Below are 26,039 nucleotides of genomic sequence, written 5' to 3'. Positions count from 1 at the left end.
GCTGCGGCAGCTCCTTTCTCTGGTTTTATTCTGTACATTAAGTTAAGAGGAGGGTGGGGGTGGGGGGTGACAAAGGGGACAGGGATGTGGGGGCTCAGGTGTCCCCCGAGGTGGCGGAGGGCTTCAGGGCGAGGCGTAAGGCCGGTCCCGGCTCAGCCAGTGCCACCGCCACCGCCGCTGCCACCAGCAGCTTCTTAGCCTCGGTCACGGCTGTGGGGGCTGGCATCAGCTGGGACACACACACACACAAAATTAGGGGGGGGGACGGGGACACGAGGGGCTGGGGGTGTCCCCCGGTGTCCCCTGGGCTTACCTTGTCCACTCGGTGGCAGCGGATGAGCCCCTGCGAGTTGAGGAAGAAGGTGGAGAAGGCATCGTAGGACCTGTGGGGAGGGGGCCGGGGGTCAGGGGACATGTGGGGACACGGAGGGGACACGGGGCTGGCATTGCGCTCCCACCCCAGGAGTGACAAGGACACAGGGGACAGGGGGCTGGCATCCCACCCGGGGGGGGACAGGGACATGGGGACAGGGGGCTGGCATCCCAACCGGGGAGGGACACAGGGACATGGGGACACGGGTCCTTGGTGACAAAGGGGCCACAGGTGACATCCCCAGTGACAGAGGGGACATGGACAGCTGGGCTGTGGAGTGACAAGGACACAGGGCTGCAGACTGGCAGGGACACAGGGCCGTGGTGACAAAAGGGACACCGAGTGCCACCATAGTCCCATCCACAGCGCTGCAGCAGCAGCGGGTACTGGCCCGTGGTGACAAAAGGGACACCGAGTGCCACCATAGTCCCATCCACAGCGCTGCAGCAGCAGCGGGTACTGGGGTGACAGAGGTGACAGAGAGTGTCAAGGACACAGTGACAAAGGGGACATGGGGCTGCTGGGCCACGGGGGTGACAAGGACATTGGACCGCAGTGACAGAGGGGACAGGGGGTGACCCAACGTCCCATGCCAACTGCGGCAGGTACCAGGGTGGGAGAAGGGGACGGAGGTGACAGAGTGGGACAGGGGGCTGTGGGACCCCAGGGGGACAGGGACACCGGGGGGGGTGACAGAGTGGGACAGGGGGCTGTGGGACCCCAGGGGGACAGGGACACCGGGGGCTGTGGGACCCCAGGGGGACAGGGACACCGGGTCAGGGGGGACAGGGACGCCGGGGGGGGGGGGTGGGTGACAGAGTGGGACAGGGGGGCTGTGGGACCCCAGGGGGACAGGGATGCCGGGGCAGGGTGACATGGGGGGGGTGACAGAGTGGGACAGGGGGCTGTGGGACCCCAGGGGGACAGGGACACCGGGGGGGGGGGTGACAGAGTGGGACAGGGGGCTGTGGGGACCCCAGGGGGACAGGGACACCGGGTCAGGGGGACATTGCACGGGGGGGGTGGGGCATGATGGCAGCAGGTACCGGGGGTGAGAGAAGGAATGTGGTGATGGGGTGACAGGGGGGTGATGGTGACAGGGGGGGTGACGGGGGGTGACGGGGGGGTGCTGACCGCAGGAGCTGGCGCTTGTCGCGGCGGTAGAAGCGCAGCAGGCAGAGGTGGAGGGGCAGCCCCGTCAGGCGCCAGCGCGCCCGGATGCTCCAGTCCTCGGGGTGCCGGGTCAGCGCCAGCACCTCCAGCCGCAAACTGGCGAAATAAGCCCAGGCCACCGCCCGGCACAGCGCCACCGCCACCTGGTACATGGGCCGCCCGCTGCGGGGGGACAGGGCTGTCACACGCTGCCCTGTCCCCAAGTGTCACCCTCCCCAGGAGGGAGGGGGGGGGTGGGGGTGTCACTCACTGCGTGTGGAGGTGCAGGAGGTGGTTGATGAACTCGACGTCGGGGGAGTAGAGGCTGTAGTCGGGGATTTTCAGGAAGAAATGGGGGAGCTGGGGAGGGGGGGGGGTCAGTGGGGTGTCACCTCCCCGTGGAGACGGAGACCTGCCCCCACCCCCCCACCCCCCCGCTGGCATCACTGCAATGGGGCTGGGGGTAGGGCTCGGAGCTGGGGGGCTTAGGTGTTGTCACCACCCCCCCTTGTCATCCCCCCCCCCTTGTCACCCCCCCCATACTGCCACCTCCCCACATGCCCACGGTGACACCAAACCCACCCCACAGGTGACACCCTATAGCAGGACAGACCCCACATTCCCCCCCCCTCCTCCCCCATGTCACCTTATTGTCACCCTCTTGTCACCTCGTCCTGCAGCTTCTGGTGCATGACGGCCAAGTGCTCCTCCATGCTGGGTGGGGGGCGGCGGGGGGGCCCGGCGGGGGCCAGGAAGGGAGATGGGGGTCGCAGGAGGAGGAGGACGGCGGCAGCGGTGGCAGGGCCATCGCGCACTGGCGATGTCATCTTCCCGCTGCCCGTCCACCGTGGTGATGCCACCTTCCAGCCCCTCCGGTGGGGACAAGGCTCGAGCGCGGGGGCTGCCGGGGAGCCGGGGCGGGGGGTGCCGCAGCGGTGCCGGGGGGGCAGCAGGGGCAGTGCCGAGCCATGGCCCCGGGTGGGCTCCAGGTCCTGGAGGAGGAAGAGGGGGGGGGGGGTTAGAGGTGCTGGCTGGGGGGTGCGAAGGTCCCCACGGGGGGCACATGGAGCTGCCCCATAGCGGGGGTGGAGGGAGGCCTGTGGGGGACCCCACGGGGGGTGGGATTTGGGCTGGGGGGGGGTGGGGTTGGGCTGGGGGGCGGCTGGCAGGACCCCCCAGGGATGGATGTGACCTGTGGGGGTCCCCAGTGGGTCCCCCCCCAAGGGTGGGTCGGCCCCGCGGGGGGATGGAGCTGCTCGCGCAGGGGGACCCTCAGCCGGCTCCCCCCTGCAGGAGCCCACCTCCCGCCACATTTGCATAGCCACGCCCCGCAAAACGAACCCCCGCCCCACTGTCAATGCTGCTCCGCCCCGCTTTGTATAACCACGCCCCCACCCGCAATACCGCAGTCCGCTCCGCGACATCTATTTGCATAGCCACGCCCCCACCTGCCATACCGCATTCCCATTCCGCTGCATTTATTTGCATAGCCACGCCCCCAAACAGCAGCCTCGATCTACCTCGCTTAGCCGGTTCATTTGCATACCCACGCCCCCCCCAACAGCCGCCTATCCACCTTACTTCCACACTGCGCTTATTTGCATGGCCTCGCCTCCCTCAGCACCGGCGCGACGCCCCCCTGCCCTCCCTATTTGCATAGCCCCGCCTCCCAGCGCCCCTCACCTGCGCCGCGCTCGGTACCGGCGCCGCGGCGGGTCCAGCCCGGCCCCGGCGGCCCCCGGTGGGGCCCAGAGGCGGAGCGGGGCGGCGGGGCGGAGGTGCGCGGCGGCGGCGGCGGCGGCCCGGCCTTGCCGGTACATGGCGGAGCCCCCCCCGCTTCCTCCCCTCACGCCGCTGCCGGTACTGCGCCTGCGCGTCCGCTGCCGAGCGCCGCTGGCCCCGCCCACGCCGCGCTGCGCATGCGCGGGGGCGGCCGAGGGCAGCGGCGGGGGCGCGGGCAGGCGGGGCGCGAGGGAAGGTGACCGGGCGGCCGCGCATGCGCGGTGGGCAGCGGCGCTGGGCCTGCGCAGGGCGGGAGAGCGGCGCGACGCGCATGCGCAACCGCTCCTCCCCGCCGGGCAGCCGGGCTCATTCATTCCCCTTCGCGCCTGCTGGAGGCGAGGCCGGGTCGCCAGCCACCAATAGGAGAGCGCTGTTCCGGACGGAGGCGGGGCGTTCCGCCCAAAGGGGCGTGGCTTCCTGAGGCTACACCCCCGCGATCCCCCTCCCGGCCCCCCTCCCAAGCAGAACCAGGGACATCAAGTGGAATCACCGATTTTATTGAAATGTAACCAAAAAAAGGGGCTGGGGGAGAGGAGAAAGGGGCCCGTCCCCGGGGCTGGGGCGCACCCACGGGGTGAGGGACGGGCACCCCGCGGGGGGCTGTGGGGTGGGGAGGGGCACCCACGGGGGTCGTGGGGCAAGGACAGGCACCCGCGGGGGCTGTGGGGGTGGGGAGGGGCACCCACGGGGGCTGTGGGGCAAGGACAGGCAACCACAGGGCAGGGACGGGCACCCAGAGGGTGTGGGGAGGGGCACAGGCCCCCATGGGGGCTATGGGGCAGGAACTGGGACCCCCCCCCAGTGGGGGCTGTGGGGTGGGGAAAGGCACCCAGGGGGTGAGGACGGGCACCCACGGGGGCTCTATGGAGTAAGAACTGGCACCCACTGGGTCTGTGGGGCAGGGACAGGCACCCACGGTGGCTATGGGGAGCAGGAACTAGGACCCCTCCACTGGGGTAGGGTTGGGCACTCACAGGGGCTGTGGGGTGGGGACAGGCATCTATGGGGCAGGGACAGGCACCCACCAGAGCTGTGGGGCAGGAACTAGCACCCACTGGGGCTATGGGGCGGGAACGGACGCCCACTGGGGTGGGGACAGGCACCCATAGGGGCTATGGGTCAGGAAATGGCACCCAGCCAGGTTGTGGGGCAGGGACGGGCACCCCCAGGGGCACCCCCACATCCCCCCGCCCCACACCCGGCAAGACACCGAGCGCCCCACGGCCCTGCCGTGGGGGAGAGCTGCTGTGGGGCTCAGTGACTGGCGCGCCCGAGGGAGCTGTGGGGGTGAGAAAACAGCATGGCAGAGAGGGGAGTGAAAAAGGAGGATAAAAAATGGCAAAACTGGGCAAAAAAAAAGAAGGAAAATAGAGCAGCCCACCTGGCGCGGCGGTGCTGGGGGGCGTCCGTCCGTCCGTCCAGCGGCCGGGGGTCCGTGTGTCCGTCCGGCGCCTCCCGCCGCAGCAGGAATGGCCGGAGGCTGCCTCGCACAGGGGAGCCCCCGGCTCGCCCCGAGGTCAAGTTGAAAGGCCAGGGAGGCTCCATCTCTTCTCGCAAGACTGGGGGGGACAGGATGGGGGTTGGGCAAGCCCCGCCCCCTGCTGGAGGAAGGGGCGGAGCTCCGGGAGGCGCCGTGCCTCAGTTTCCCCCATGGTGCGGGCTTACAGTCGCGTTCCGACAGCGAGTAGGGCTTGATCTCCTCCTCGGGGCGCTTAGCGGGCGGGCGGCGGGGGGGGGGCTGCAGGGAGGGCAGTGGCAGTGTGATTAGGGCTGGAGGGGGCTGTGTCACCACGCAGCCCCCCCAAAACCCACCACAACACCCCACCCCCCCCGCCCCCAAGGAACCCCTCAGAACTCACCTGGCCGGTTGGAGAAGAAACCCTCGAAAATGACAAAGTTGTTCACCTGGGGAGGGGGAGGAAAGCTGGGGGTGAGGGGCTGCTCTGCCTGCCCCCCCCCATGCCCTGAGGGCAAATCTGTGGGGTGAATTCCCCCCCCCACACCCCCGCAGGACACTTCCCACAGCTGTACCCCTCCATGGTGCAAAAATCTGGGGCGATTTGCCCCCTCGGGTCTCTCTTGAGCCTCTAAACCCCTAACAGGCCAAATATTTGAGGTGAATTTTGCCCCCCCCCCCCCCGGACAATTCCCTTAGCTTTACCTCAACCTGGCGAATCCGAGAAACCATTTAGCCCCTCCAGGAATAAACTTAGTGACTAACAGCTGGGGCAGGGGCACCCCAGAAGGGCACTGCAACCCCCTCTGGGGATGTTCGCAGCGTCCCCCCGCTCACCTGTGGGATGGCGTCGACAAGGCCGTAGTGTTTGCGGAGAAATGCCAGGAGTTTCTCCGAGGGCCGATCAACAGCCAAACGCCAGGGATCCACCCTCTCGCTCTGTGGGGAGGGGGGGCAAGTGAGGCGTGGGGCTGGGGGGGGGGGCACCCCCAACATCCCTTTGTGCCTGTGTTCCGCTCCCAACCTGCAGCATGTGCTGGAAGAGCTGCCGTCCGTAACCGTGTCGTTGCAATGATTCGTGGATGTAAAAATCCAAGACGCAAAGTGGCTCCGCTTCATTGTGGGCGCCGTGACGGTCCTGGCGGGGGACAAAACGGCCATCAGGGGGGAGACCCAAGCATCCGTGCGCCCCCTCACACCCTCCCAACACTCACCAGGAGGAAAAGCTTCTTGTAGCCCACCTTGAGGAAGCCGACCACAGCGCCTTTGGGGGTCCTGGGGGAGGGCAGAAGGCATTTAGGGGGTGCCTAGATGCCTGGGTCACCCCTGGGGACACACACGTATGCGCTCACCCCCGGCCATCGGCATCGCGGAGGATGTAGAGGACGTGGCGGTTGGCCTCCATTCGTGCGGCACTGGTGACGGGGGCTGGCAGGCCTTGGGCCTGCACGGGAAGAGCCGTTACCCCCCCCCCCCACCCAGCTGCTCCCCATTTAGCTCCAGTTGCTCCCTGTTACCCCCCCATTAGCCCCTGTTACCCCCAGTTGGCCCCCCATTAGCCCCAGTTGGCCCCTGTTACCCCCAGTTAGTCCGCATTGGCCTCAGTTGCCCTCTGTTACCCCCCCGTTAGCCCCAGTTGCTCCCCATTGGCCCCAGTTGTCCCCCATTAGCCCCCTACCTTAGCCGAGGCCTTGCCCAGCTCATCGATGACCGTCCTCAGCTGCTGCTCCAGATCCCCCCTGTGCCACAGGGCCACAGCGAGGGGACAGGGTCACAGGGTCACCACAAATCCTTCCCTTCCCCCCCCCACCCCCCCACCCCGCGCCGCCAAAACACGCCAGGGTGGCCATGCTGAGGCGCCATTACCCATCATGCCCTGGGGCAGGATCCTGGAGGATCCCCAGTTTCCCAGCATCCCCCGGGGCAACAACACCCCCATTCACCACGGTGCCCCCAGGCAATTGAGGGGGGGGCAGGCCCTCCAGTTTCCCAGCATGCCCCGCGCGCCCCTTTTGTTTCCCAGCATGCCCCGGGTGGGCCAAGGCCTAGTCCTCAGGCCTAGGTCTCCGGTACCGGTGGGCGGGCCCACGGCGCCCGGCGGGCCGGAGGTGTTGGTCCACCACGCAGAAGCGGTCACCCAGCACCGGTGCGAGGTCGAAGGGAAACTCCATGGCCGCTTCGATCGCTCGCCGGGCCCGGGCCCGGCCCCGGCCTCGCCGCCGCCTCCTCCGCCCGCCGGGCCCGGCCCGGCTTCGCCGCTCCCGCCAGGACGCTGTCGACGCTAGCTCCGCCCCCTAGCAACCACCCAGCCAATCACCACCTCCCCCTCCCCCTCCCCTAGCAACCAAGCCCCGCCTGTCCGCGAAACCCCTCCGCCCTCGACAACCGGCTTCCCGCTCCGCCGCAAAGCACGACGGTAAACAACCCCGCCGCCATTTTGAGGAGCTGGCGGCCATTTTGGCTGCGCGGCCACCATCTTGTCAGCACCGTGCCTCAGTTCCAACCCCCCTCCGGTGTCTGTGTGGAAGAAGGAAGGCAACGCATCTCGCAAGAGGGTTTGTAAACGCTTTATTCCCCCCTGGGCTCCACGCAGGGAGCTGGAGGTGTATCCATGGGTGTCCCCACGGCCGGTGGAGATTCTTTTTCCTTCAAGTAATCCTTGTAGAGGCGGCGCATGCGGGCGATGTCGGCAGCAGGGGGAGGCTGCCACTCGTACCAGGGATACCAAGGGTGTCCGGGGGCCAGGGTGGGTGCTGGCGGGGTTTTGCCAACAGCTGGGTGTCGGTTGGAGAAATCTTCCTGAGGGACAGGCACGTAGGCCACCTGTAGCCATAGGAGACCTGGGATGGGTGGGAAAGGGGGAGTGTGAGGGGCTGGCGTGGCACCCATGGGTGCTACTCCCCGCCTGCGGTGCTCACCGTGTTCCTGCGCCTGCGTGATGGCCTTGGATAGGAGCTTGTGCTGCCTCATGCAGACCCCTGAGGTGGGGGGGGGACGTGGTTAGTGGCTGTGAGGGCAATGGCACCCATGGGTAGCCCCCCCCCCCAGCACCTATGGGTCTCCCACAGCACCCACCGGTGCCTCTCACCTGTGTATGTGGGGTGGAAGATGACGCCTGAGTGGGGGCAGATAAACTGGTCCAGGAGCTTCACATTCTACAGGGAGGAAAAGGTGGGCAAAGACGAAATGGAGGGAGGAAAACGGGAGAGGAGGAGGAGGAAAATGGGGGAAGCAGAGTGTGTGTGGGGGAGGGGAGCCCTCCCAAATCCTGCCCCACCCCCAACCTACCCGGAAATCCACATGGAGGTTGCGATCGCGGCAGATGGGGCAGGGGTTTCCCACCAGCTTCCCCTTGCGCTGGGAAGGGGAAGAAAAACATGTTTCAGGGGTGCACCCCTCCCCCTCCCAGCGCCCCCCTCCCAGTCGCTCCCAGTGCCTCACCAAGCAGGTCTTGCGGGTGCGCTGGGGTGGGATGGCACCTTTGTGGTTGCGGCGGTAGCCATGCCAGACGGGGTTGTCACCGTAGGTCGCACGGTACTCTGCGTGGGAGAGGGACGGGGTGGTTTTTGAGGGGAGGAGGGGTTGGGGACACCCCCCAGAGCGTGTCCGTCCCCCCCCAGATTCCCCCCAATACCTTCACTCTCCAGGTACGCCCACGGCTTCTCCTGGTAGGGGGACGGGGGTGTCGGGGGGGCCTTAGCTGCTGCCTGGGTGCTGCAGAGCTGGGGGGCGTCCTGGTATGGGGACGGTGTGACGTCATACCCATGGCAGTGACGTCACGGGGCGCTGCCCCTCCCTGCAGCATAGCCCACCCTGGGGGCTGTGCCACCGCAGCCACCGTGACATCACACCGGCTCCTTGTTTGAGGCAGGTGTGCTACGGGGGGCGGAGCGGCACCGGTGTCACCAGCGCCGGCCCGGCTATGGCGTCACACAGCGCCGCGCCATCGCACCCCCGTGCCCCCCCGCAGGACCCCACGCCGCGTGACGTCACGCGGGCCACCCCCGTGACAGCATCGCCGCCTACGCGTCCCTCACCCGAGCCCACAGCGGCCGCCCCGGGCCCCGCAGGCCGCCGACCACCGCCCGCAGCAGCGCCGTCCCCCCGGCCAGCGCCATCTTGCCGCAGCGCCGCATGGGAAGGGGCGGGGGCCAGGGGAGGGGCGCCGCCATCTTGCCGCACGGCCCCTTTCCCCGCCCCCCGGGCGGCGCATGCGCGCTCGCCTCCGCCTGAATAAAAACTGCGCCACAAGGCCGGAGGACAATAGCGGGCGGCGGCCGCGCATGCGCAGGGCGGTGGCTGCGCAGGCGCGGCGTGAGGGAGGGCGGGGGGAAGGGCGGGGCGGGGCGGGCGGCGCAGGCGCGCGGGGGCTGCGCTGTGACGATTGGCCGGGCGGGGCGGGGGACGGGGCGGGCCGCCCGACTGGGCGGGGCGCCCTATAAATGGCTCCGCCCGCGCCTTTCGCCGCCATTCTGAGGGCTGGGTGGAGGTGAGTAGAGAGCTACGGCGGGGCGGCGGGGGGAGGTATGGGGGGTTTCACCCCCACCCTTTTTTTATGGCGCTGGGGGGGGGCCCTTTTGTTGGGCCAGCGTCCTTTTGCCTTTAGAAAATGGCGTCCCTCAGCCTGCTTAGCCCGGCCGGGGGGGGATGGGGCCCTCAGCCCTCCCGTTTCCCCTCAGAGCTGAGGTGAAACCACCCTTCCCCCACTCCCAAGGGCGATTTCCTTCGGTTTTTTGACTCTGCCCTTTCCCCCCTTTAAAATTTTAAATCTCTCACCGGGGATAATGACTGCTAATCATTTCGTGTCTTTCTTCTTTGCTTCTAATTTTTTTTCCATTATTTTTTTTATTTATTGTGCCCACCCCCCACCCCTTTTTTTTTTTTTCCTTTCCCCGCTCCAGGTTTGGTTGCTCTTGAGAGACGCCGTCGCCTTTACCACGAGAAAAACAAACAAACAAACAAAAAACAAACGAACAAACAAAAAAATACAAAAAAGCGGGGAAGAAAAAGCTTTCTTCCCCCCTTCCCGCTCCCATCCCGGTGCCGTGGAAGAGCCGCCATCGCAGCCTCCGTCCTTTGGACCGTCCTTGGGAAGCCGTTTCAAACTCGAAGGAAACTGCCACTTAAAAACATATTCTCCCTCTTCTTTCCCCCCAAAAACAAAGGCAAAATCCCCCCTTTTTTTTTTTTAATTCCAGCAACTTTTTTTTATTTTTTTCCATCATTTAGCTCGACAAAACCACCCCTTTAGGGAAAAAAAAAACCCAACAAACCCCCCCAAAACTTCCATCAAGCTGAAAAAAAAAAGTTGCTGCGTTTTTTTAAAGCCATGACCAAAAACAAAGCAATTCTTTTTTTGCTCTGATAACACCACCAATGCCAAAATCCAAACCTTGAAGCGCTGTCGGCAAGAAAATTAATTGGATAGTAAGTGTTGAATTTTCAACCAGCTGAATTCCCCTCAAAAAAAAAAAAAAAACCCAAACCCCTTTATTGGTACCAAAGAGAAAAAATAATGGGAGGAAGAGCCCCAACTGTGTGCTTGAGGAGGACGTAGGCTTTGCTGAAAGGTGGTTAAACCTTCAAATTCGGGGGTATTTTCAAAAAGACGTGGGAGCCGGTGGCGGAGGGTTCATGAGCTCCCACGCAAAAACCAAAAAGGGGGAAAAAAAAAGAGAAAGACCCTCAAAATATCCTGAAATCGCTTGGGTTTTTGCGGGGGAGACGGAAATTGGGGACCCGAGCGAGCAATCTGTACATAAAGATTGCGGGGCGGCTGTTAAAACTCGTGGAATCCGGGTTGATTTTGCAAATCCAATGTTAAAAAGGATGATTTATTTTACATTTTTTGTTTTTTAGGTGCCATTTTAGGATTGTTTTGCGCAGAGGAATGCGGGGAGGGAGGGAGAAGGTTGGGGAACGGAGGGGCGGTTAAAGGCGGGCTGGGGGGGGTGTGCAATCTAGCAATAAAGATTGCTAGGCAGGCTTAGCTTTGCCCCAAAACCGGCTTTTTTCATGCAAAAAAACCCCAGGTTGGCTTTAAAAAAAAAAAACCAAAAACCAACAAAAATACCCCCACCCCCCAAAAAAACAGCCCAAGAGCCCGACTCGGGGAGCTTTGGGGCCAAGATGGCGTGGCCGCTCGCCTGCTCTTTGTCTTAATGGTTTTTTTTTTTTTTTTTTCGTTGTTTTTTTACTCATTTTCCTTCTTTTCCCCCCCTCCCCCTGTTTTTTTTCCTAGATATTTATTTCACAGGTTGCCCCCCCCTGCCCCGTGGTGTGTGGGGGGGCACTGCAGCCCCTTTGCATTTGGGGGGGGGGGTCCAAACCCCCTGATCCACGCGGATTTAATGGTTCTGTTTTAATTGGCGTAGGTGTCGCGCGGTGGTGGGGCGGGGGGGGGTCGTTATATTTATATTTGTGTGTGTCGTCTCCCCCCCACCCCCCCAACCCTCACCCCCCCAAACTTGATTTTTATTTTTTCGGCTTCTAAAATGGCGCCTGGGCCTCGCCGCCGGCCCTGGCTGATGCAACCGGCTCTTGGCAAACCCCTCCCACTGTGCCGGGGGCCCCCCCCATATCTTCCTCACCCTTATTCTCCCCCCCCCCCCCCAATTTATCCTGACACCCCCCCCCTCCCATCCCGCTCTAACCGTACCCCCCCCTCCGGCTTTCATCTGCAGGATCCCGGTGCCGTACAGAATAGGACCCTACGGGCCGCTGCTTCTTTTGTAGGTTGTGCCAAAAATCCCTTTTCTTCCTCAAAAACAGGGTCTTTTTTTTTTTTCTTTTTTTTTTTTTTTTTTTTTTTTTTTACTCCCCCCTCCATCTTTCCCTTTCTTCCCCTTTTTTTGGGGGACCTCCCTGGTGGCTTTGGGTGGCGGTTTTGGGGGGGAGGGGGGGGGGAACAGCATCCTCGAGCAACTTATAACCTTTAATTTATCGTGACAGGGAAATGCTATCACTGGGCTTCACCCCCCCCCCCAAAGAAGTCAATTGGGGGGGGCGCACCCCAAAAATCCTATATTTTTTCCCGATTTTCAATGAATTTGCCCCGTTTTGGCAGCGCGGAGGTGCTGTGTGCGGTGCAGGCTTAGGAAGCGAAGGGAACTTGGTTTTACTTCAGCAAAAGGGAGGGGAACAACTGCAACCCGCCGGGTAAGCAAAAAAACCTTTCTGGTCTTAATTACATTTCACAACCTTCATTTATATCTATTTTTTAATTAAAAAATTAAAAAAAAAAATCCCCCTTTTTTTCTTTACCATCCGTCTCCTGGTGCATGCGGATGCTGTGCTGGGTCGGGATCTATTCCCCCCCCCTTGCCCCCAGCCCTGGGCAAACACTTGACACCCTAATCAGAAGGACTTTGGTGAAAACCAGGAAAAAATTTAAAATTTTGTTAATAAAATGATTAATTTTTTATTGATTTCCTCCCAAATTAAGAGCCTGATGTGTGTGGGGGAAGAGCCCTTTTCTTTCCAGTGGTAGCATTTCCCTTGGGGGGGGGGGGGGCACAGCGGGCAGCCCCTCTCTGACCCACGGTTTTGGGGTCAGTGTGACCCCCACCCCGTGTTGAAAATGGGGGTTCTGTCCCCCCAGGAAACCGGTTTTGGGGGGGAAATAAGTGAAAGCGGCGTAAAAATGTAGTGGTGGTGGGGGGTGGGGGTCAGGCCTTCCTCGGCCTCGTGGCTGGGTGGTGGCAGGGCTACACCAGGCCAGGGTGCCTCCCCCAGATCGATTGGGGGGGGGGGTGGGGGGGGTGAGATGTAGCCCCCTCCGCTCTGGAGAGATGCTTTACCTCCTTGGGGGGTGCTGGGTGCTTTCTGGCCCCCCACCCCCCCACCCCTTTAACCCCTGCCGGGTTGGGTTTTGAGCAGTTTCACCCCCACGTGGAGGGGCCGGCGAGGGGGGTGTCGGGTCGGTGTTTGCTTCTGCTTGACCCACCCCCACCCACCCCAGCCTCAGGATGGGGGGGTGAACCCCCAAATTCTTTTGGGGGAGGGGGGGGTTGTACAAAGACCCCACCCCAAACCAGGACAGGGCTGTGGGCCTCCTTGTCACCTGGGTGGTGGCCTCAGGGACACACGTGCGGGGTGTCCCCCCCCCCCTCAAAATAGCAAGCCACCAGGCTGGGTCTTGGCTGCTTTTCATCGGTGGGGGGTGTGTGTCGGAGGTTACAAAGGACCTTTGTGTTTAAAAAAAAAAAAAACAACAACAATTTGGGGTGAAAATAAGTTGCCCCCCCTTTAATTGGTGGAGGATTTGGGGGGAGGGGAGGGGGGGTGGTATTTTGGGAGGGGTTGTGCTCAAATAACTTGCTCTTGTGTCTTTTCAGAGGGGCGGCTCGTGCCTGGCTTGCTGACCCCCCCGAAAAAAAATTATACCCCCCCAAGAAGGGGGAGGGGGGGGCTCCGCCGCCTGTATCCTTTAATCAGCCTGAGCAGGGGGGACTTAACGAAGTCCCAGCTCGTTAAGTCTTTGCTGTGAGGAGAAAATGGGGGCTGGGTGCCACCTCCCCACCCTAAAAATGGGGATGTTTTTCAGGCCTCCCCCCCCAAGCTAGTGGTGTTTTGGGGCTGTTTTCACTCCCCCCCCCCCCAAAAAAAATCCCACCCAGCCCTGCCATGTTTCCGCCTTCGTTAGCAAAACTGGGGCATAATTAAGCTAGAGAAGCTTCTAATTAGCTGTAATTAAGAAGCTCGCTGATGTCAGCAGGATGAAATCCCCCCTCGGCAGGTCAGGCTGGATCAAGGTCAGGCACCTGATGGACGCCGGGTTGTTAGGAGGGTGCTGGCCCTAATTATTAGCTTGCTAATTAACAGCTGATTCGTTAGTTGTTGGATTTAATTGTGCCCTGGATCGGGGAGGGGACATGACACCCCTAAAGCTTGCGCCGTCACTGCTGTCCCCCTCTCCCTTGCGCCTCCGTCCTTCCTTGCCTCGGCCTCTGCTCTTTGTTAAGCGCCGACTCATTAATTAACCCTTGGGGTAAAGCCGGTGTGTGTGTGTGTGTGTGATTAAAAATGGGGGTGCTGTGCCTCCCCCAGGACCCTCGTCCTGCTCCCGGTGAGGGGTTCTGTCCCCTGCTGTGACCAGAAGCTGCTGTCTCTGTGCCTTAGGGTGGCAGCGTCAATTAAAAACACAAATGGGGGCCACTTTGTCACCGTGCTGTCACCTCCGGGGGAAGGCGGGGGGGTAACACCCCCTCGGGATCCCTTGGGGGTCCCTTGGACACCCCCTTGGCTGCAAGAGCCGCGTTTTGGGGGCGATTTCTCCCTCTTTGGGGTCAAGAATTTTTCCGGGGGTGGGTTTTTCTCTTTGTTACCCTCTCAAAGGGGACAAAAAGTGGGGAGGGGGCAGCGCTTGGAACAGCCACACGGAGCTTGGTGGGGGGGACGGACATGGGGGTTGTCATTGCTGTCCTAATCCCCCCCCCTCCTCTTCCACCCGCCACCCCCAGGGCTTTTCTGCCATGGGCTCGGGCCCCATCGACCCCAAGGAGCTCCTCAAGGGCTTGGACTGCTTCCTGGGCCGCGATGGCGAGGTCAAGAGCATGGAAGGCATCGCCAAAATCTTCAAGTGAGTCCCCAAAATGTCCCTTGTGTGTCGTGTGTCCCCCTCCCCCCCCCCCCCGCAGTGTCCCTGTGGCGTTTGGGGGGGTCTGACACCTCCTTTCTCGTTAACCAGCTTAATGAAGGACTCGCAGAAGATGGTGAGTCGCTGCATCTACTTGAATATCTTGCTGCAGACGCGGGGCGCAGGACATCCTGGCTAAGTAAGAGCAGCGAGGGGGGATCTGGGGGGTCCAGGGAGAGCAGGATTTGGGGGGGACACCCCTTCCTGCCTGGATCCTGATGGATTTTTCTTCCCGTTTTTTTTTCCCCCTAGATTTATCCGGATCGGGGGTTACAAGCTGCTCAACACGTGGCTCACCAGTTCCAAAGCCTCCAACAACATCCCCTTCCTGCAGCAGATCCTCCTCACCCTGCAGCACCTACCCCTCACTGTTGACCACCTCAAACAGGTCGGGGTGGCTTTTGTGTGTCCCCCCCGCCGGGTGGCTTTTGTGTCCCCCTGGCTGGTTTATGTCCCCCCCGGGGTGACTTTAATCCCCACGGACGTTGCCCCTCACTGCACATCTCCGTCTTTTCCAGAACAACACAGCCAAGCTTGTGAAGCAGCTCAGCAAATCCAGCGACGATGAAGGTGAGCACCTCTCGAAACCCCCTCAGACCCCCACCCCAAGCCCCCTGAATCCTTCCGTTAACCCCTTCTTGCCCCGCAGAGCTGCGCCGCCCTTGCCTCCATCCTCGTCAGCGACTGGATGGGTGTCATCCGCTCCCAGAGCAGCGCCCAGCCCACCGGTGAGCACCCCCCCGCGCCCCCTCTTCTTCCTCCCCTCTTCAGTCTAATGCCAGCATCTAAACCCTTTTCCCGTCTTTCCCTTCTCCCCTCCCCAGAACGGGATAAAAAGAAGCGGAAAGAGGAAAGTAAAAGCAAAACGCCCGTCCAAGAGAAACCCCAGGAAGCTAAAACTGAGGCAAAAACTGAGGAGATGCCAGAGAAGAAGCGGGACAAACCTAAATCGCTGCGGACCACCGCTCCCAGCCATGCCAAATTCCGCTCCACTGGTAATTCCCGCTCTCCTGTGGGGCGGCACGGGGGGAGTTGGTGCTTTCTGGGGGCTGTTCGAGGGGCCGTGCTCAGTCGTGGTGTGCTGGAAGGAGACGCGCTAACGATCCCTTCCCAACAGGGCTGGAAATGGAGACACCTTCGTTAGCACCGTGAAGAAAATGAACTCTTCTTCAACTGCCGATAAATACAATCTGAAACCGATGCCCATAAAGAGGCAAAAGTGAGTCTGGGGCGGCTTTTTGGGGGGGTCTCGGGGCCACTCCTGGTGGTCTTGGGACCGCTCTGGGGTTTCAGGGCTGCTTCTGGGGAAGCCTGACCCCTTTTTGGAGAGCTGTGGGCTGGTTTTGGGGTCCTTCCCTGTGAGCGACCTGCGTCCTTCCCTGTCCCGCAGCATTTCGTCCCTTCCTGGAGATGTTCCTCCTGCCGAGAAGAAATACAAACCCCTGAACACAGCACCCAACGCCACCAAGGAGATCAAAGTCAAGATCATCCCGCCCCAACGTGAGTTGGGGGGGGGACGACAACTTGGGTGCTGTTTTGGGAGACACTGCGGGCCTTTCTGGGGACAATTTGGGTGGCTTTGGGTGACACATGGGTGCTGTTTCGGGGAGCAGGTGGGGTGCCTGTTTGAGGGGCACCTTGGGTGTCCTTTTTGGGGGGATACTGGGGGTGGTGCTGGGTGCCAGCTGGGTGCCTTCTGGGAGGCAGTTCAGGTACTGTTTTGGGGGACACCGAGTGCCATTTTACGGGGTGATTTGGGTGTGTTTTAGGGAACGGTCTGAGTGGTTTTGGGTGATACCTGGGTGCTGTTTTGGGGACGATTTGGGTACCAATTTGGGGACGCTTTGGATCCTGTTTTTGGGGTACGATTTAGGCGCCTTTTTGGGGATAATGCGGGGGGGGGTTGGGTGACACCTCCCTTCTTTTTCCCGCAGCCATGGAAGGGCTCGGCTTCCTTGACGCCCTCAACTCTGCTCCCATCCCCGGCATCAAGATTAAGAAGAAGAAGAAAGTCTTGTCCCCCACAGCGGCCAAGGTGAGGAGGAGCCCCCCCCAGATACCGGGGTTCCCTCCCCAGATACCAGGGTCCCAGATAATAACCACCCCACCCCCTCTCCGCCCCCCCCAGCCCAGTCCCTTCGAGGGGAAGCCAGCTCCTGAAGCCAGCTCTGCCAAACCTTCCTCCCCGGAGCCAACTGCTGCTTCGGAGCCGATGGAGACGGATCGGCCCGGCACGCCGGTACCGGCCGTGGAAGTGCCGGAGCCGATGGAGACGTGTAAGTTGGGGTGACGAGGAAGGGGGAAACCTGTGGCTCAGGGGGGTTAAAGTGGGTGCTGAGCCCCCCCTGGTTCCTCCCACAGGCTCGGCGGAGGTGAGCGGTGACGCCAAAGCCACCGAAAATGCAGCGGAAGGCGGCCAGCTCACCAAAAAAGGTCGGAAAAAGAAAACGGTGAGTTGGCCAGAAGAGAGCAAACTCCGCGAGTATTTCTACTTCGAACTGGACGAAACCGAGCGAGGTGAGCGCCGTCCCTCCCCCCTGCCTTGTGTGTGTGTGTCCCCACGCACCTTGGTGTCCCCAGGCTTGTAGGGGTGACACTTGTCCCTTCCCAACAGTCAACGTCAACAAGATCAAGGATTTTGGGGAAGCGGCCAAGCGGGAGATGCTGATGGATCGCCAGGCCTTTGAGACCGCCCGGCGCCTCAGCCACGACACCATGGAGGAGAAGGTGCCCTGGCTTTATCCCAAGCTCCTGGATCTCCCCGCTCCCCTCGTGGTGCCGGGCAGCGGCAGCCGGGAACGCTTCACTCAGGCCGAGAGAGAGAAAGGGATCTTGCAGGAGATCTTCCTGTCCAAGGAGAGGTGAGTAGATCCCTTGGGCTCCCCTGTCCGCCCAGTCCTGGGAAGGGGCCTGCTCTTGATACAGGAACTCCAGGTTCCCCCTGTCCTTGCAACCCCCCTGCTGCCCTGCCTTTAGATTTACTTTTGATCTACTTGGGAGGCAGATCACCCCAGGGGATCCCATCAGCACCCTGATCCCACTCCCAAGGATCAATGGGGTTGATCCTCCCCAGTGTGAGGGTTTGCAGAGGTGTCCTGGGTGGAGATGCTGTTGGGAGGGTGATGGAGCTGGGATCCCCAGGGGACCCTGAGGATCCAGAGCCTGCATCTCTGGATCCACTCGGGATTCCCAGGGGATTGAGCACGTATGAGGCACCTTTATGGTGCTGCCTCAGGGATCCTTGTGCCAGGGGCTGTGGAATGTGTCTGGAGTTCAGATCCCTTGAGGATCCCCCTGGGGTCTGGAGCTGGGTGTCACCAGGATCCCCACAGATCTGTTGCGGGAGGCTGGGTACGAGCTTCAAATCGTGGGGTGGGGTGGGGGTGTGAGCCCCAGCCCCCGCAGATCAGTGGGGTTAGAGGATCGATTGCCCCCAGCGTGAGGATTTATAGGGGATGCAGGGGCTGGGCAGAGACCGTGCCAGTCTGGATCTCTGTGGATCTAGAGGCTGAGGGGAGGTTGCTGGCACCAGATCCTCTTGAGATCTTTGGGGGTCTGAAAGGACGAGCTGATGACTGGGCCCCAAATCTTCCTTAAGGATCTAGAGCATTGCGAGGGAGGTTTTTGGGGTCTAGATTCCCTGGGATCCCAGAGAATCCAGAGTTGGTGGGGTGAGATTTTGGGGGCCCAGATTCTCTGGGATCCCAGAGGATCCTGGGGGGAGGTTTCTAAAGCCTGGATGCCCAACGATCCAGAGCTGGAGGGGAGAGGTTTTTGGGTCCCAGATTCCCTGAGATCTTTGAGGATCTTAAGCTAGTGGGAGGGCTTTTGAGGGCTCAGATCTGCTGGGATCAGTGAGGATCCAGGGCCACGGGGGAGATTTACAGAGCCCGGATCTGCTGGGATCCCTGAGGACCCAGAAGGGGGGGTAGGGGAGGAGTTTGAGGCTCAGATCCTCTGGGATCTGTGAGGGTTCAGAGCCAAGGGGGAGGTTTTTGGGACCCGACTCCCCATGGATTCAGAGTTGGGTGGGAGGGGAGCAGGTTGCTGGAGCCCAGATCTCCTGGGATCCCCAAGGATCTGGTGCCTGGAGGAGGAGCGTTGTGGAGCCTGAGGATCCAAAGTGGTGGGCGGGGGAGGAGAGGAGGGAAAGACGGATGGATGGGATCCCCGAGGATCTGAAGTCTTTTGTGGGGGCACACAGGACCCCTGAGGATCTGTAATATTTGTAGGGGTAAGCACGGGATCCCCGCTGATCCAAAGTCTTGGGGGGACACCCAGGATCTAGAGCTGGGAAGGCTGTTGGCGGTCCAGATCCTCAAGGATCCCCTGGGAGGGGGCAGATGGCAGTGGATCCCAGGGATCCATCGACCTCTGACACACACCCCCCCCCCTTCCTTTCCCTTCCCCCCTCCCCCCAACAGCGTCCCAGACAGCCCTCACGAACCTGATCCGGAATCCTACGAACCGCTGCCGCCCAAGCTGATCCCTCTGGATGAGGTAAGTGCCGCTGCCGCGCCGTGCCGTGCCGCCATAGCCCCCCCCACCCCGCCACCCCCCCCAAAAATAGTGCAGCCCCCCCCCCCCCCCCTTTCCCTTCGCCCCTCACCCCTATCTCTGCCCTCCCCAGGATTGCTCTGCCGAGGAGGTCGCCTATCCCGAAGGATTGGAAGCCGGCGCGGCCTCGCCCTCCCCGGACGCCGCCGGCGGTGCCGGTGCCAAGCTGCCCCCGGTGCTGGCCAACCTGATGGGGAGCGTGGGGGCTGGTAAAAGCCCCCAGGGGCCAGCGCCCGCCGCCCCCCATCAACATGCAGGAGATCCTCACTTCCATCATGGTAACTGTCCCCTCCCTCGTCCCCAGCACAGAGCCACCCCCCACCAGGGTGACACAGCAAGGGGGGGGGCGGCGGCGGCGCTGCGGGGGAGGGGGAAGGAGGTCACCCCTTGGGTTTTTCCCCCTCCCCCCACCACTCACTCTCCATGTGTCCCCCACCAGGGTGGGCCCAGCACCCACAAAGCGGAGGAATTGATGAAGCAACCGGATTATTCGGATAAAATCAAACATTTGCTGGGAAATCTGCAGGCTCAGCCGCCAGGGCCGAGTGGAGGTGAGTGACGGACACGGTGGGGACATCCAGTCACCGGTGGGGACAGCCCCGTCAATGGGGGTGGGTGGGGGGTGTCCCGAGGAGCGTGGGGGGGAGGGGTGGGCGACCGCTGGGAGCCTGGTCCCTGCCCTTGAGGGGACACAGGAGTGTCCCTGGCTTGGGGACAGTGTCCCCTACCCCAGTGGGGACATAGAGGTGTCCTTGGTTCGGGGACACAGTCGGGGACGCTCTTCCCTTCCCCAGAAGGGGACACAGGGCTGTCCTTGGCTTGGGGACACGAGGGGGACACTGTGTCCTGCCCCAGCAGGGACTTAGGGATGTCCTTGTTTTGGGGACGTGATGGGGACACAATTGAGGACACTGTTCAGTGCCCTGATGGGGATATTGGGCTGCCCTTGGCTTGGGGACGCTGTCCCCTCCCCCAGCAGGGACATGGGGCTGCCCTTGGCTTGGGGACATGCTTGGGGATGCCGCTCAGTGCCCTGATGGGGATGTGGGGTGCTCTCACTTGGGGACATGCTCAAGGGACCACTGGGGACACTGTCTCGTGTCCTAGTGGACATGTGGGACTGCTCTTGGCTTGGGGACACGGTCCAGCGCCCTGGCAGTGACGTGAGAGTGTGGTTTTGGCTTGGGGACACGCCTGGGGACACTGTCCAGCGCCCTGGCAGGGAATCAAGGTTGCTCTTCGCTTGGGGACACGTGTGGTGACACTGTGACCTGCCCTGGTGTGACATGGGGGTCCCCTCAAGCTCGGGGACGTGCTCCAGGCAGTGCTGGGGACCCTGTCCCCCACCTCAGGGTGACAGAGGGGTCCCCTCAGCTCCAAGACGTGCCAGGGACCTTGTCCCTTACCCTGGGAGTCCCCTTGATTTGGGGACATGCTGTGGGGGTGACACTGGGGGGCGAATGTCCCTTCAGCTTGAGGACCTGGGGGCACCTGAAGGGGGGGGGGGGGGGCACGGCTTGGGGATCGGTGACACGTGTCCCCAGCTGTCCCTGTGGGGCCACTGCCAGTGATGTGTCCCCCTGTGTCAGGGGGGTGACACGGGGAGGGAAGTATTGATGTCTGTCCCCTCCCCTGGGGGGGTGACTTGGATGTCCCCTGGGTTTGGGGACGTGGGGGGGGACATTGGGGTCCCGTCACTGGATACCTGTCCCCTCTCTGCTGGGAAGTGACTTGGAGGGGGGGCTGTGTCCCCTTAACCCCGGGGACATGGCCGTCGTCACCGTGCCCACCTCTGGGGTGACACTAGGGGTATTGGGGGTCCCTTTGATTTGGGGACCATGGGGGACCCTGTGTCGCCCTCTGGGGTGACACAGGCAGGTACGGGGGTCCTCCTAATTTGGGGACACTGGAGTGACACGGGGAGGAGGGGGTATGGAGGTCCCCTCATTTTGGGGACACACTCTGGCGCTGTTGGGGACCCTGTGTCCTTTGGGGTGACACGGGGGATTTTGGGGGTCTCCTTAATTTGGGGACAAGCTCTGGGCACTGCCAGGGACCCCCTGTCCCCTGGGGTGACATGGGGGTTTGGGGGTCCCCTTGGTTTGGGGACACTTCTGGGTGCTATCAGGGACCTTGTCACCCTCTGGGGTGCCATGGGAGGGGTATTGGGGGGTCCCCTTAACTTGGGGGGACCCCTCTGGGGTGACACGGGGGGGGTCCCCTTAACTTGGGGACATCTGATGTGCCCCGGGGGGGGCAGCTGTCCCTTTGAATTGGGGACATCTCCCTGCTTATGGGCACTTTGGGGGGGGGGGGGGGGGCGGGGCACTGTGGGACCACCAGCCACTGTCCCCTGCTTGGCGGGGGGGGACCCGTGGGGCTCGAGGGGGGGGGGGGGCGGGGGTCCTTCTGCTTACTGACCCCTCCCCCATTTCTCCCCGCAGTGCCCCACGGCTTGCTGGGCCCCGGCCCCATGGCCAACGGCTTCCCGCCCGGCCCCAAGGCCATGCAGCACTTCCCGCCGGGGGGGCCCATGCCGGGTAAGTGCCACCGGGGGGGTGACGGGGTGGGGGTGGGGGGGCACCTGCAATCCCCCCTCCTTCCCCCTCCCTTATTTTTTTTTTATTTTTCTTTTTTTTTTTTTTTTCCCCTCGCAGGACCCCACGGAGGAGGTGGGGGGGGACCTGGCCTCCCCCCAGGTCCGGGGATCCCAGGTGGCCCCCGACTTTTAGGGCCGCCCCCCCCCCAACGAGGCGGCGATTTTTGGGAAGCGCCGGAAGGGGGGGGAAACCTCCGAGGTGGCCCTCACGGCGGCGGGCGGCGGCGGCGGCATGCGCGGGGGGGGGCCCCTTTCACCGCCCCCGCGGCCGTAGCGGCGCCGAACCCCCGTACCGATGCCGCGGCGGCGGTGGGTGGCGGCGGCGGAGGGGGGGGGTCGCAACGGGGGCCCCCCAAATGGCGGCGGCGGCGCAAGGGGGGGGCCCCCCGGTAGCCACGGCGATCACGGCAGAGGCCACCCCGGCGAGCACCCCCGGGGCCACGGCGGAGGTCACGGAGGAGGTAAATGCGGGGGGGCGGGGGGGCCCCCCCCGCGAGGGGGGGGGGGGCGGCGGCTGTGGGGCCTGGCTGTGGGGCGGGCCCGGCCCCGGCTGGGAGGGGCCTGTGGGTGCCCCCTCCCCGCCCCCCGCCCCCCCCGCCGTTCCTGCCCCGGTGGCGGGGGGGGGGAGCCCCCTCCCCCACCCCCTCCAGCCCCTCGAGCCCCCCGGGCCGTGGGGCCGAGGCCCCGACTGGCGCCGGCCCCCCATGGGGCTCTAGGGCAGGGGCGGCAGAGAGGAGAACACCCCCCCACCCCCCCACGGCGGCCGCAGGGCATGCTGGGAGCGTAGGGACCCCGCCCCGCGCCCCCAGGGCAGCTGGGGTGCTGGGGGAGGGGGGGGTGCCGCAGGGCATGATGGGAGTTACCGTTAGAGTGGGCCGCAAGGCATGCTGGGAGTTCACACCAGCGCGAGGGCAGGCCGCAGGGCATGCTGGGAGTTGAAGCCAGCTCTAGGAGGGGCCGCAAGGCATGCTGGGAGCTAAGAGCAGCTCTAGGAGGGGCTGCAGGGCATGCTGGGAGTTCACACTGGCGCTAGGAGGGGCCGCAAGGCATGATGGGAGTTGAAACCGGCTCTAGGGCAGGCCGCAGGGCATGCTGGGAGTTCACACCAGCTCTAGGAAGGGGCCGCAGGGCATGCTGGGAGTTCACACCAGTGCTAGGAGGGGCCGCAAGGCATGATGGGAGTTGAAACCAGCTCTATGGCAGGCCGCAGGGCATGCTGGGAGTTCATGCCAGTGTTAAGAGGGGCGGCAAGGCATGATGGGAGTTGAAACCAGCTCTAGGGTGGGCTGCAAGGCATCATGGGAGTTCACACCAGCCTAGGGCAAGGCCGCAACATGCTGCGAGTTAAGACCAGTGCTAGGACAGCAAGGCATGCTGGGAGCTAAGAGCAGCTCTAGAGCAGGCTGCAAAGCATCATGGGAGTTAAGACCAGCCTAGGGCAGGGTGCAGGGCATGCTGGGAGCTAAGAGCAGCTCTAGAGCGGGATGCAAGGCATGATGGGAGCTCACACCAGCTCTAGAAGGGGCCGCAAGGCATCGTGGGAGTTTACACCAGCCTAGGGCAAGGCCGCAACACATGCTGGGAGTTGATACCAGCGCTAGGACAGCAAGGCATGCTGGGAGGAGCAGGTCAGGTCTAGGGTGGGCAGCAAGGCATGCTGGGAGCCAAGTCCAGCTCCGGGAAGGGTGGTGTGGCTCCGGGGTGGGCCGTGGGGCAGGCCGGGAGGGGCAGGGCAGCTGTTAGGAGAGCTGCAAGGCATGCTGGGAGTTAAGACCAAGCCTAGGGTGGCAGCAAGGCATGCTGGGAGTTGTAGTTTAGGGGGAGCTGCAAGGCATGCTGGGAGCTGCCTTGGTGCCCCATGGCCACCTTGTTGACAGGGCCTGGCCCAGGGCACTCTGCCCCACGGCGTCCTGAGCTGCAGCGCAGTGCGGGGGCGAGGTGGAGCTCGGCATCTATGGGGCTGCCCCACAGCCGTGCACAGGGACCGGCCCAGCTCTCCAGCAGAGCTCGAGGACCGTGCGGGTCCGTGGCTGCCCCACAGCCGCCCCACAGCCGTGCAGAGGGACCAGCCTGGCCCTGCGGCCAGGCTATGGGGCGGCAGTCAAGGTGCCGTGGGGCTCGCAGCCGCCCCGTAAGGGACACAGCAGCTCCAGCACCTGGCTGTGGGGCAGGGAGGGATTGGGGTGCTGTGGGGCTCGTCCCCGTGGCTGGAGCAAGCCCCATAGATGCAGCTGACGTTAGGACGTAAACTGCGGTGCCATAGGGCTCCACCGCTGCCCCATACCAAGGGGTCCAGCCCTATAGATGCATCCGCTCCCCACCAGCTCTCAGGGCCAGGCCGGTGGGGTTCACCGTGGGGCCCATTGCTGCCTCACGGCCACCCCACTCCCCCAAGCGAGGCCGAGAGCCGATCCCACATGTGTGTGTGGTGTCCCCTCCCCCACACCCCCCCCCTCCCCATTTCCCCCCCTAATCCCCCCTTCTCCCAGAGCTGCTGCCGTGGGGCCGCCGTGGGGCCGGGGCGCCGGCGCCTGACGCGCCTTCCCCCCCCCCTTTTCTCTCACGCAGACATGTCGAGCCGCGCCGTCTGTCGCCACTTCATGCTGAAGGGCAGCTGCAGGTACGAGAACAACTGTGCCTTCTACCACCCCGGCGTCAACGGGCCGCCCCTGCCGTAGCGCCCGCCGCCGCCCTTCCTCCCACGCCGCCGCCGCCGCCTCCTCCTCCTCCTCCTCCTGCCCTTCCTCCCCTGCCCCCCTTCCTCCTCCTCTCAGACTCGCGCTGCAGCCACCAATTTATGGCTTCTGTGAGGCCTCCGTGATGCCCCTGGCGCTCAATTCCAATCCTCCCCCCGCCCCCGTCCTTCCCCGGGCGCAAATACCCCCCGAGGGGCGTAAATACCCACTTATGGGGCAGAAAGAACCCACTTACAGGGCAGAAATACCCCCCTCAGAGTGTAAATACCCACCTATGGGGTGTAAATGCCCCCTGAGGGGTGTAAAAATCCACCTATTGGGCAGAATTGCTTACTTGTGGGGCAGAAATACCCACTTATGGGGTATAAATACCCACCTGTGGGGCAGAATTGCCTGCCTGTGGGGTTTAAATGACCAGCTACTGGGAGAAATACCCACCTGTGGGGCAGAAAGACCCATCTGTGGGGGATAAATACCCCCTCAGGGTGTAAATACCCACCTGTGGGGCAGAAATACCACCCCCCCAGGGCTTAAATCCACACCTATAGGGTGTAAGTACCCATCTGTGGGGTGTAAATATCTTCTCTGGGCATAAATATGGGGCATAATGACCCACCCAGGGGGTAAATTCCCACCCACGGTTTGTAAATCCCCCTCTTCAGTGGGGCCAGACCCCCCCCCCCCGCTTCCCCGAGGGGTGGGTGACACCCCCCCCAGGCACCAACAGCCCTGCCCTGGGGTAAATGCCCACCCCAGGGCATTAATGCCCCCCTCCTCGGTGCAAATGCCGTCAGGAGGGGTAAATAAAGCATCTCAGAAGGGTGTAACTACCCCCCAACACTAATTTATACCCCCCCCAGGGGTTAAAATGCTGCTGCCAGGTTATAAGTAACCCCCTGTGGATGTAAATCCCCCCCCAGGGTATCAGTACCCCCCCTGTCAGGGTGTAATTAACCCTGCTGGGGCCCAATTTCCCCCCGTTTTGGGGGCCAAAACACCCCAGTGGGGCATTAAGAGGACACCCCACCCCACCCCCCCGGGGGTAAAAGCCGATTGGCAAGGTGAACCCCCCCCTCCCCCATGTGTGGCGGGGGGTAATTACACCTCCCGTGAGCAAAAAAAATGGTCCCTGCCGGGGAGCGATTCCCCCCCCTGAAGTGAATGATGGTGTGTTCCAAGGGGCACTTCCCCCCTCCGGGGTTGTAAAATGGTCCCTGCTGGGTGTATTGCCCCGCCCCGCCCCCCCCCCCCCCCCGCTAAAAATGTTGGGTGCCAGGGGACAGTTATCCCCCCTGGGGAGAAATGGTATGTGCTGGGGGTAATTACCCCCCCCCCGGGGGTGTAAAATGGTCCCTGTTGTGTGTAGTTACCCCCTCCTCGTGCAGAGAATGGTGTGTGCTGGGGGGCGGGGAATTACCCCCCTGCAAGTTAGATGGTCTGTGCTGGGGCACTGACACCCCCCCCCCCCCCCCAGTGAGAAATGGTCCCTTCCAGTGGGTAATTACCCCCCCCCGGAGGTCAGAACCACCCCATTGAGGGGGGGGGGTGGTGGTGTGTGTGTCTCCTCCAGGGCCACCCCTCTCCCCCATGGGGGGTCCCCGATTCACCCCCTCGCACTCGCACGTGCACCACGCCGCCGCCGGGGCTGCGCCGCTGGGTGGGGGAGGGGTAGTGTGTGTGTTTGAGGGGGTGGGGGCGGGAGGGGCTGCGCCGGATGCTGTTTTCTGTGAAAACTTGGCCGGGGGAGGGGCCCTGCGCCCGCCCCTCCCCCTTTTGTATATTTTGTA

At 63.0% G+C, this 26,039-nt stretch overlaps 4 protein-coding genes across 7 annotated transcripts; 1 reads left to right on the top strand and 3 right to left on the bottom strand.

The window, feature by feature from the left end:
- Positions 1 to 5: 5 nt before the first annotated feature.
- Positions 6 to 2,514, bottom strand: C21H6orf136 (chromosome 21 C6orf136 homolog). 2 transcript variants are annotated; one of them, XM_055792575.1, is made up of 5 exons: positions 2,194 to 2,514; positions 1,797 to 1,885; positions 1,508 to 1,708; positions 314 to 383; positions 6 to 229 (listed from the first exon to the last, which is right to left on the bottom strand). In XM_055792575.1, exons 1-5 carry the CDS (start codon positions 2,350 to 2,352, stop codon positions 95 to 97), a joined length of 654 nt encoding a protein of 217 aa, XP_055648550.1. In that variant the 5' UTR covers positions 2,353 to 2,514; the 3' UTR covers positions 6 to 94. The 2 variants fall into 2 exon arrangements, with proteins under 2 accessions (XP_055648550.1, XP_055648551.1); XM_055792576.1 differs by having other exon boundaries at positions 1,797 to 1,850.
- A 1,485-nt stretch (positions 2,515 to 3,999) lies between these two features.
- ATAT1 (alpha tubulin acetyltransferase 1) lies at positions 4,000 to 7,064 on the bottom strand. 2 transcript variants are annotated; one of them, XM_055792572.1, is made up of 10 exons: positions 6,837 to 7,063; positions 6,442 to 6,502; positions 6,116 to 6,207; positions 5,978 to 6,038; positions 5,788 to 5,901; positions 5,601 to 5,702; positions 5,167 to 5,212; positions 4,973 to 5,044; positions 4,689 to 4,866; positions 4,000 to 4,586 (listed from the first exon to the last, which is right to left on the bottom strand). In XM_055792572.1, exons 1-10 carry the CDS (start codon positions 6,932 to 6,934, stop codon positions 4,562 to 4,564), a joined length of 849 nt encoding a protein of 282 aa, XP_055648547.1. In that variant the 5' UTR covers positions 6,935 to 7,063; the 3' UTR covers positions 4,000 to 4,561. The 2 variants fall into 2 exon arrangements, with proteins under 2 accessions (XP_055648547.1, XP_055648548.1); XM_055792573.1 differs by lacking the exon at positions 4,000 to 4,586 and having other exon boundaries at positions 4,729 to 4,866; positions 4,973 to 5,045; positions 6,837 to 7,064.
- A 256-nt stretch (positions 7,065 to 7,320) lies between these two features.
- MRPS18B (mitochondrial ribosomal protein S18B) lies at positions 7,321 to 8,950 on the bottom strand. 2 transcript variants are annotated; one of them, XM_055792567.1, is made up of 7 exons: positions 8,801 to 8,950; positions 8,398 to 8,497; positions 8,205 to 8,302; positions 8,052 to 8,120; positions 7,852 to 7,918; positions 7,682 to 7,741; positions 7,321 to 7,603 (listed from the first exon to the last, which is right to left on the bottom strand). In XM_055792567.1, exons 1-7 carry the CDS (start codon positions 8,933 to 8,935, stop codon positions 7,332 to 7,334), a joined length of 801 nt encoding a protein of 266 aa, XP_055648542.1. In that variant the 5' UTR covers positions 8,936 to 8,950; the 3' UTR covers positions 7,321 to 7,331. The 2 variants fall into 2 exon arrangements, with proteins under 2 accessions (XP_055648542.1, XP_055648543.1); XM_055792568.1 differs by lacking the exon at positions 7,682 to 7,741.
- A 279-nt stretch (positions 8,951 to 9,229) lies between these two features.
- Positions 9,230 to 25,936, top strand: PPP1R10 (protein phosphatase 1 regulatory subunit 10). Its single transcript, XM_055792564.1, is given in 25 exon segments — positions 9,230 to 9,252; positions 9,665 to 10,190; positions 14,225 to 14,343; positions 14,452 to 14,518; positions 14,520 to 14,539; positions 14,653 to 14,788; positions 14,919 to 14,970; positions 15,050 to 15,060; positions 15,062 to 15,128; positions 15,225 to 15,395; positions 15,518 to 15,558; positions 15,561 to 15,619; positions 15,791 to 15,900; positions 16,335 to 16,435; positions 16,529 to 16,676; positions 16,762 to 16,917; positions 17,015 to 17,261; positions 18,825 to 18,900; positions 19,031 to 19,201; positions 19,203 to 19,235; positions 19,397 to 19,508; positions 21,402 to 21,497; positions 21,615 to 21,880; positions 21,882 to 22,017; positions 24,125 to 25,936. Coding segments are annotated over 23 exon segments (2,493 nt in total). The 5' UTR covers positions 9,230 to 9,252; positions 9,665 to 10,190; positions 14,225 to 14,236; the 3' UTR covers positions 24,235 to 25,936.
- Positions 25,937 to 26,039: the final 103 nt, after the last annotated feature.

This window comes from Falco peregrinus, chromosome 21 (assembly GCF_023634155.1).
Source record: "Falco peregrinus isolate bFalPer1 chromosome 21, bFalPer1.pri, whole genome shotgun sequence".
Classification (NCBI taxonomy): domain Eukaryota; kingdom Metazoa; phylum Chordata; class Aves; order Falconiformes; family Falconidae; genus Falco; species Falco peregrinus.
Note: the sequence above shows the minus strand (reverse complement) of the source record. Positions and strands in the feature narration are given on the sequence as shown.

Excerpts from the sequence above, each read along its gene's own strand:
- C21H6orf136 (XM_055792575.1), bottom strand. The coding sequence starts at position 2,352 with ATGACATCGCCAGTGCGCGATGGCCCTGCCACCGCTGCCGCCGTCCTC. Across the intron at positions 1,886-2,193 it reads ACCAGAAGCTGCAGGACGAG|CTCCCCCATTTCTTCCTGAA; the intron begins GTGACAAGAGGG and ends CCCCCTCCCCAG. Across the intron at positions 1,709-1,796 it reads CTCCTGCACCTCCACACGCA|CGGGCGGCCCATGTACCAGG; the intron begins GTGAGTGACACC and ends GTCCCCCCGCAG.
- ATAT1 (XM_055792572.1), bottom strand. The coding sequence starts at position 6,934 with ATGGAGTTTCCCTTCGACCTCGCACCGGTGCTGGGTGACCGCTTCTGC. Across the intron at positions 6,503-6,836 it reads CGCCGTGGGCCCGCCCACCG|GGGGGATCTGGAGCAGCAGC; the intron begins GTACCGGAGACC and ends CCTGTGGCACAG. Across the intron at positions 5,703-5,787 it reads TCTTCCAGCACATGCTGCAG|AGCGAGAGGGTGGATCCCTG; the intron begins GTTGGGAGCGGA and ends CCCTCCCCACAG.
- MRPS18B (XM_055792567.1), bottom strand. The coding sequence starts at position 8,935 with ATGGCGGCGCCCCTCCCCTGGCCCCCGCCCCTTCCCATGCGGCGCTGC. Across the intron at positions 8,498-8,800 it reads GGCGGCCGCTGTGGGCTCGG|GACGCCCCCCAGCTCTGCAG; the intron begins GTGAGGGACGCG and ends TCCCCATACCAG. Across the intron at positions 7,919-8,051 it reads ACCTCCATGTGGATTTCCGG|AATGTGAAGCTCCTGGACCA; the intron begins GTAGGTTGGGGG and ends TCCTCCCTGTAG.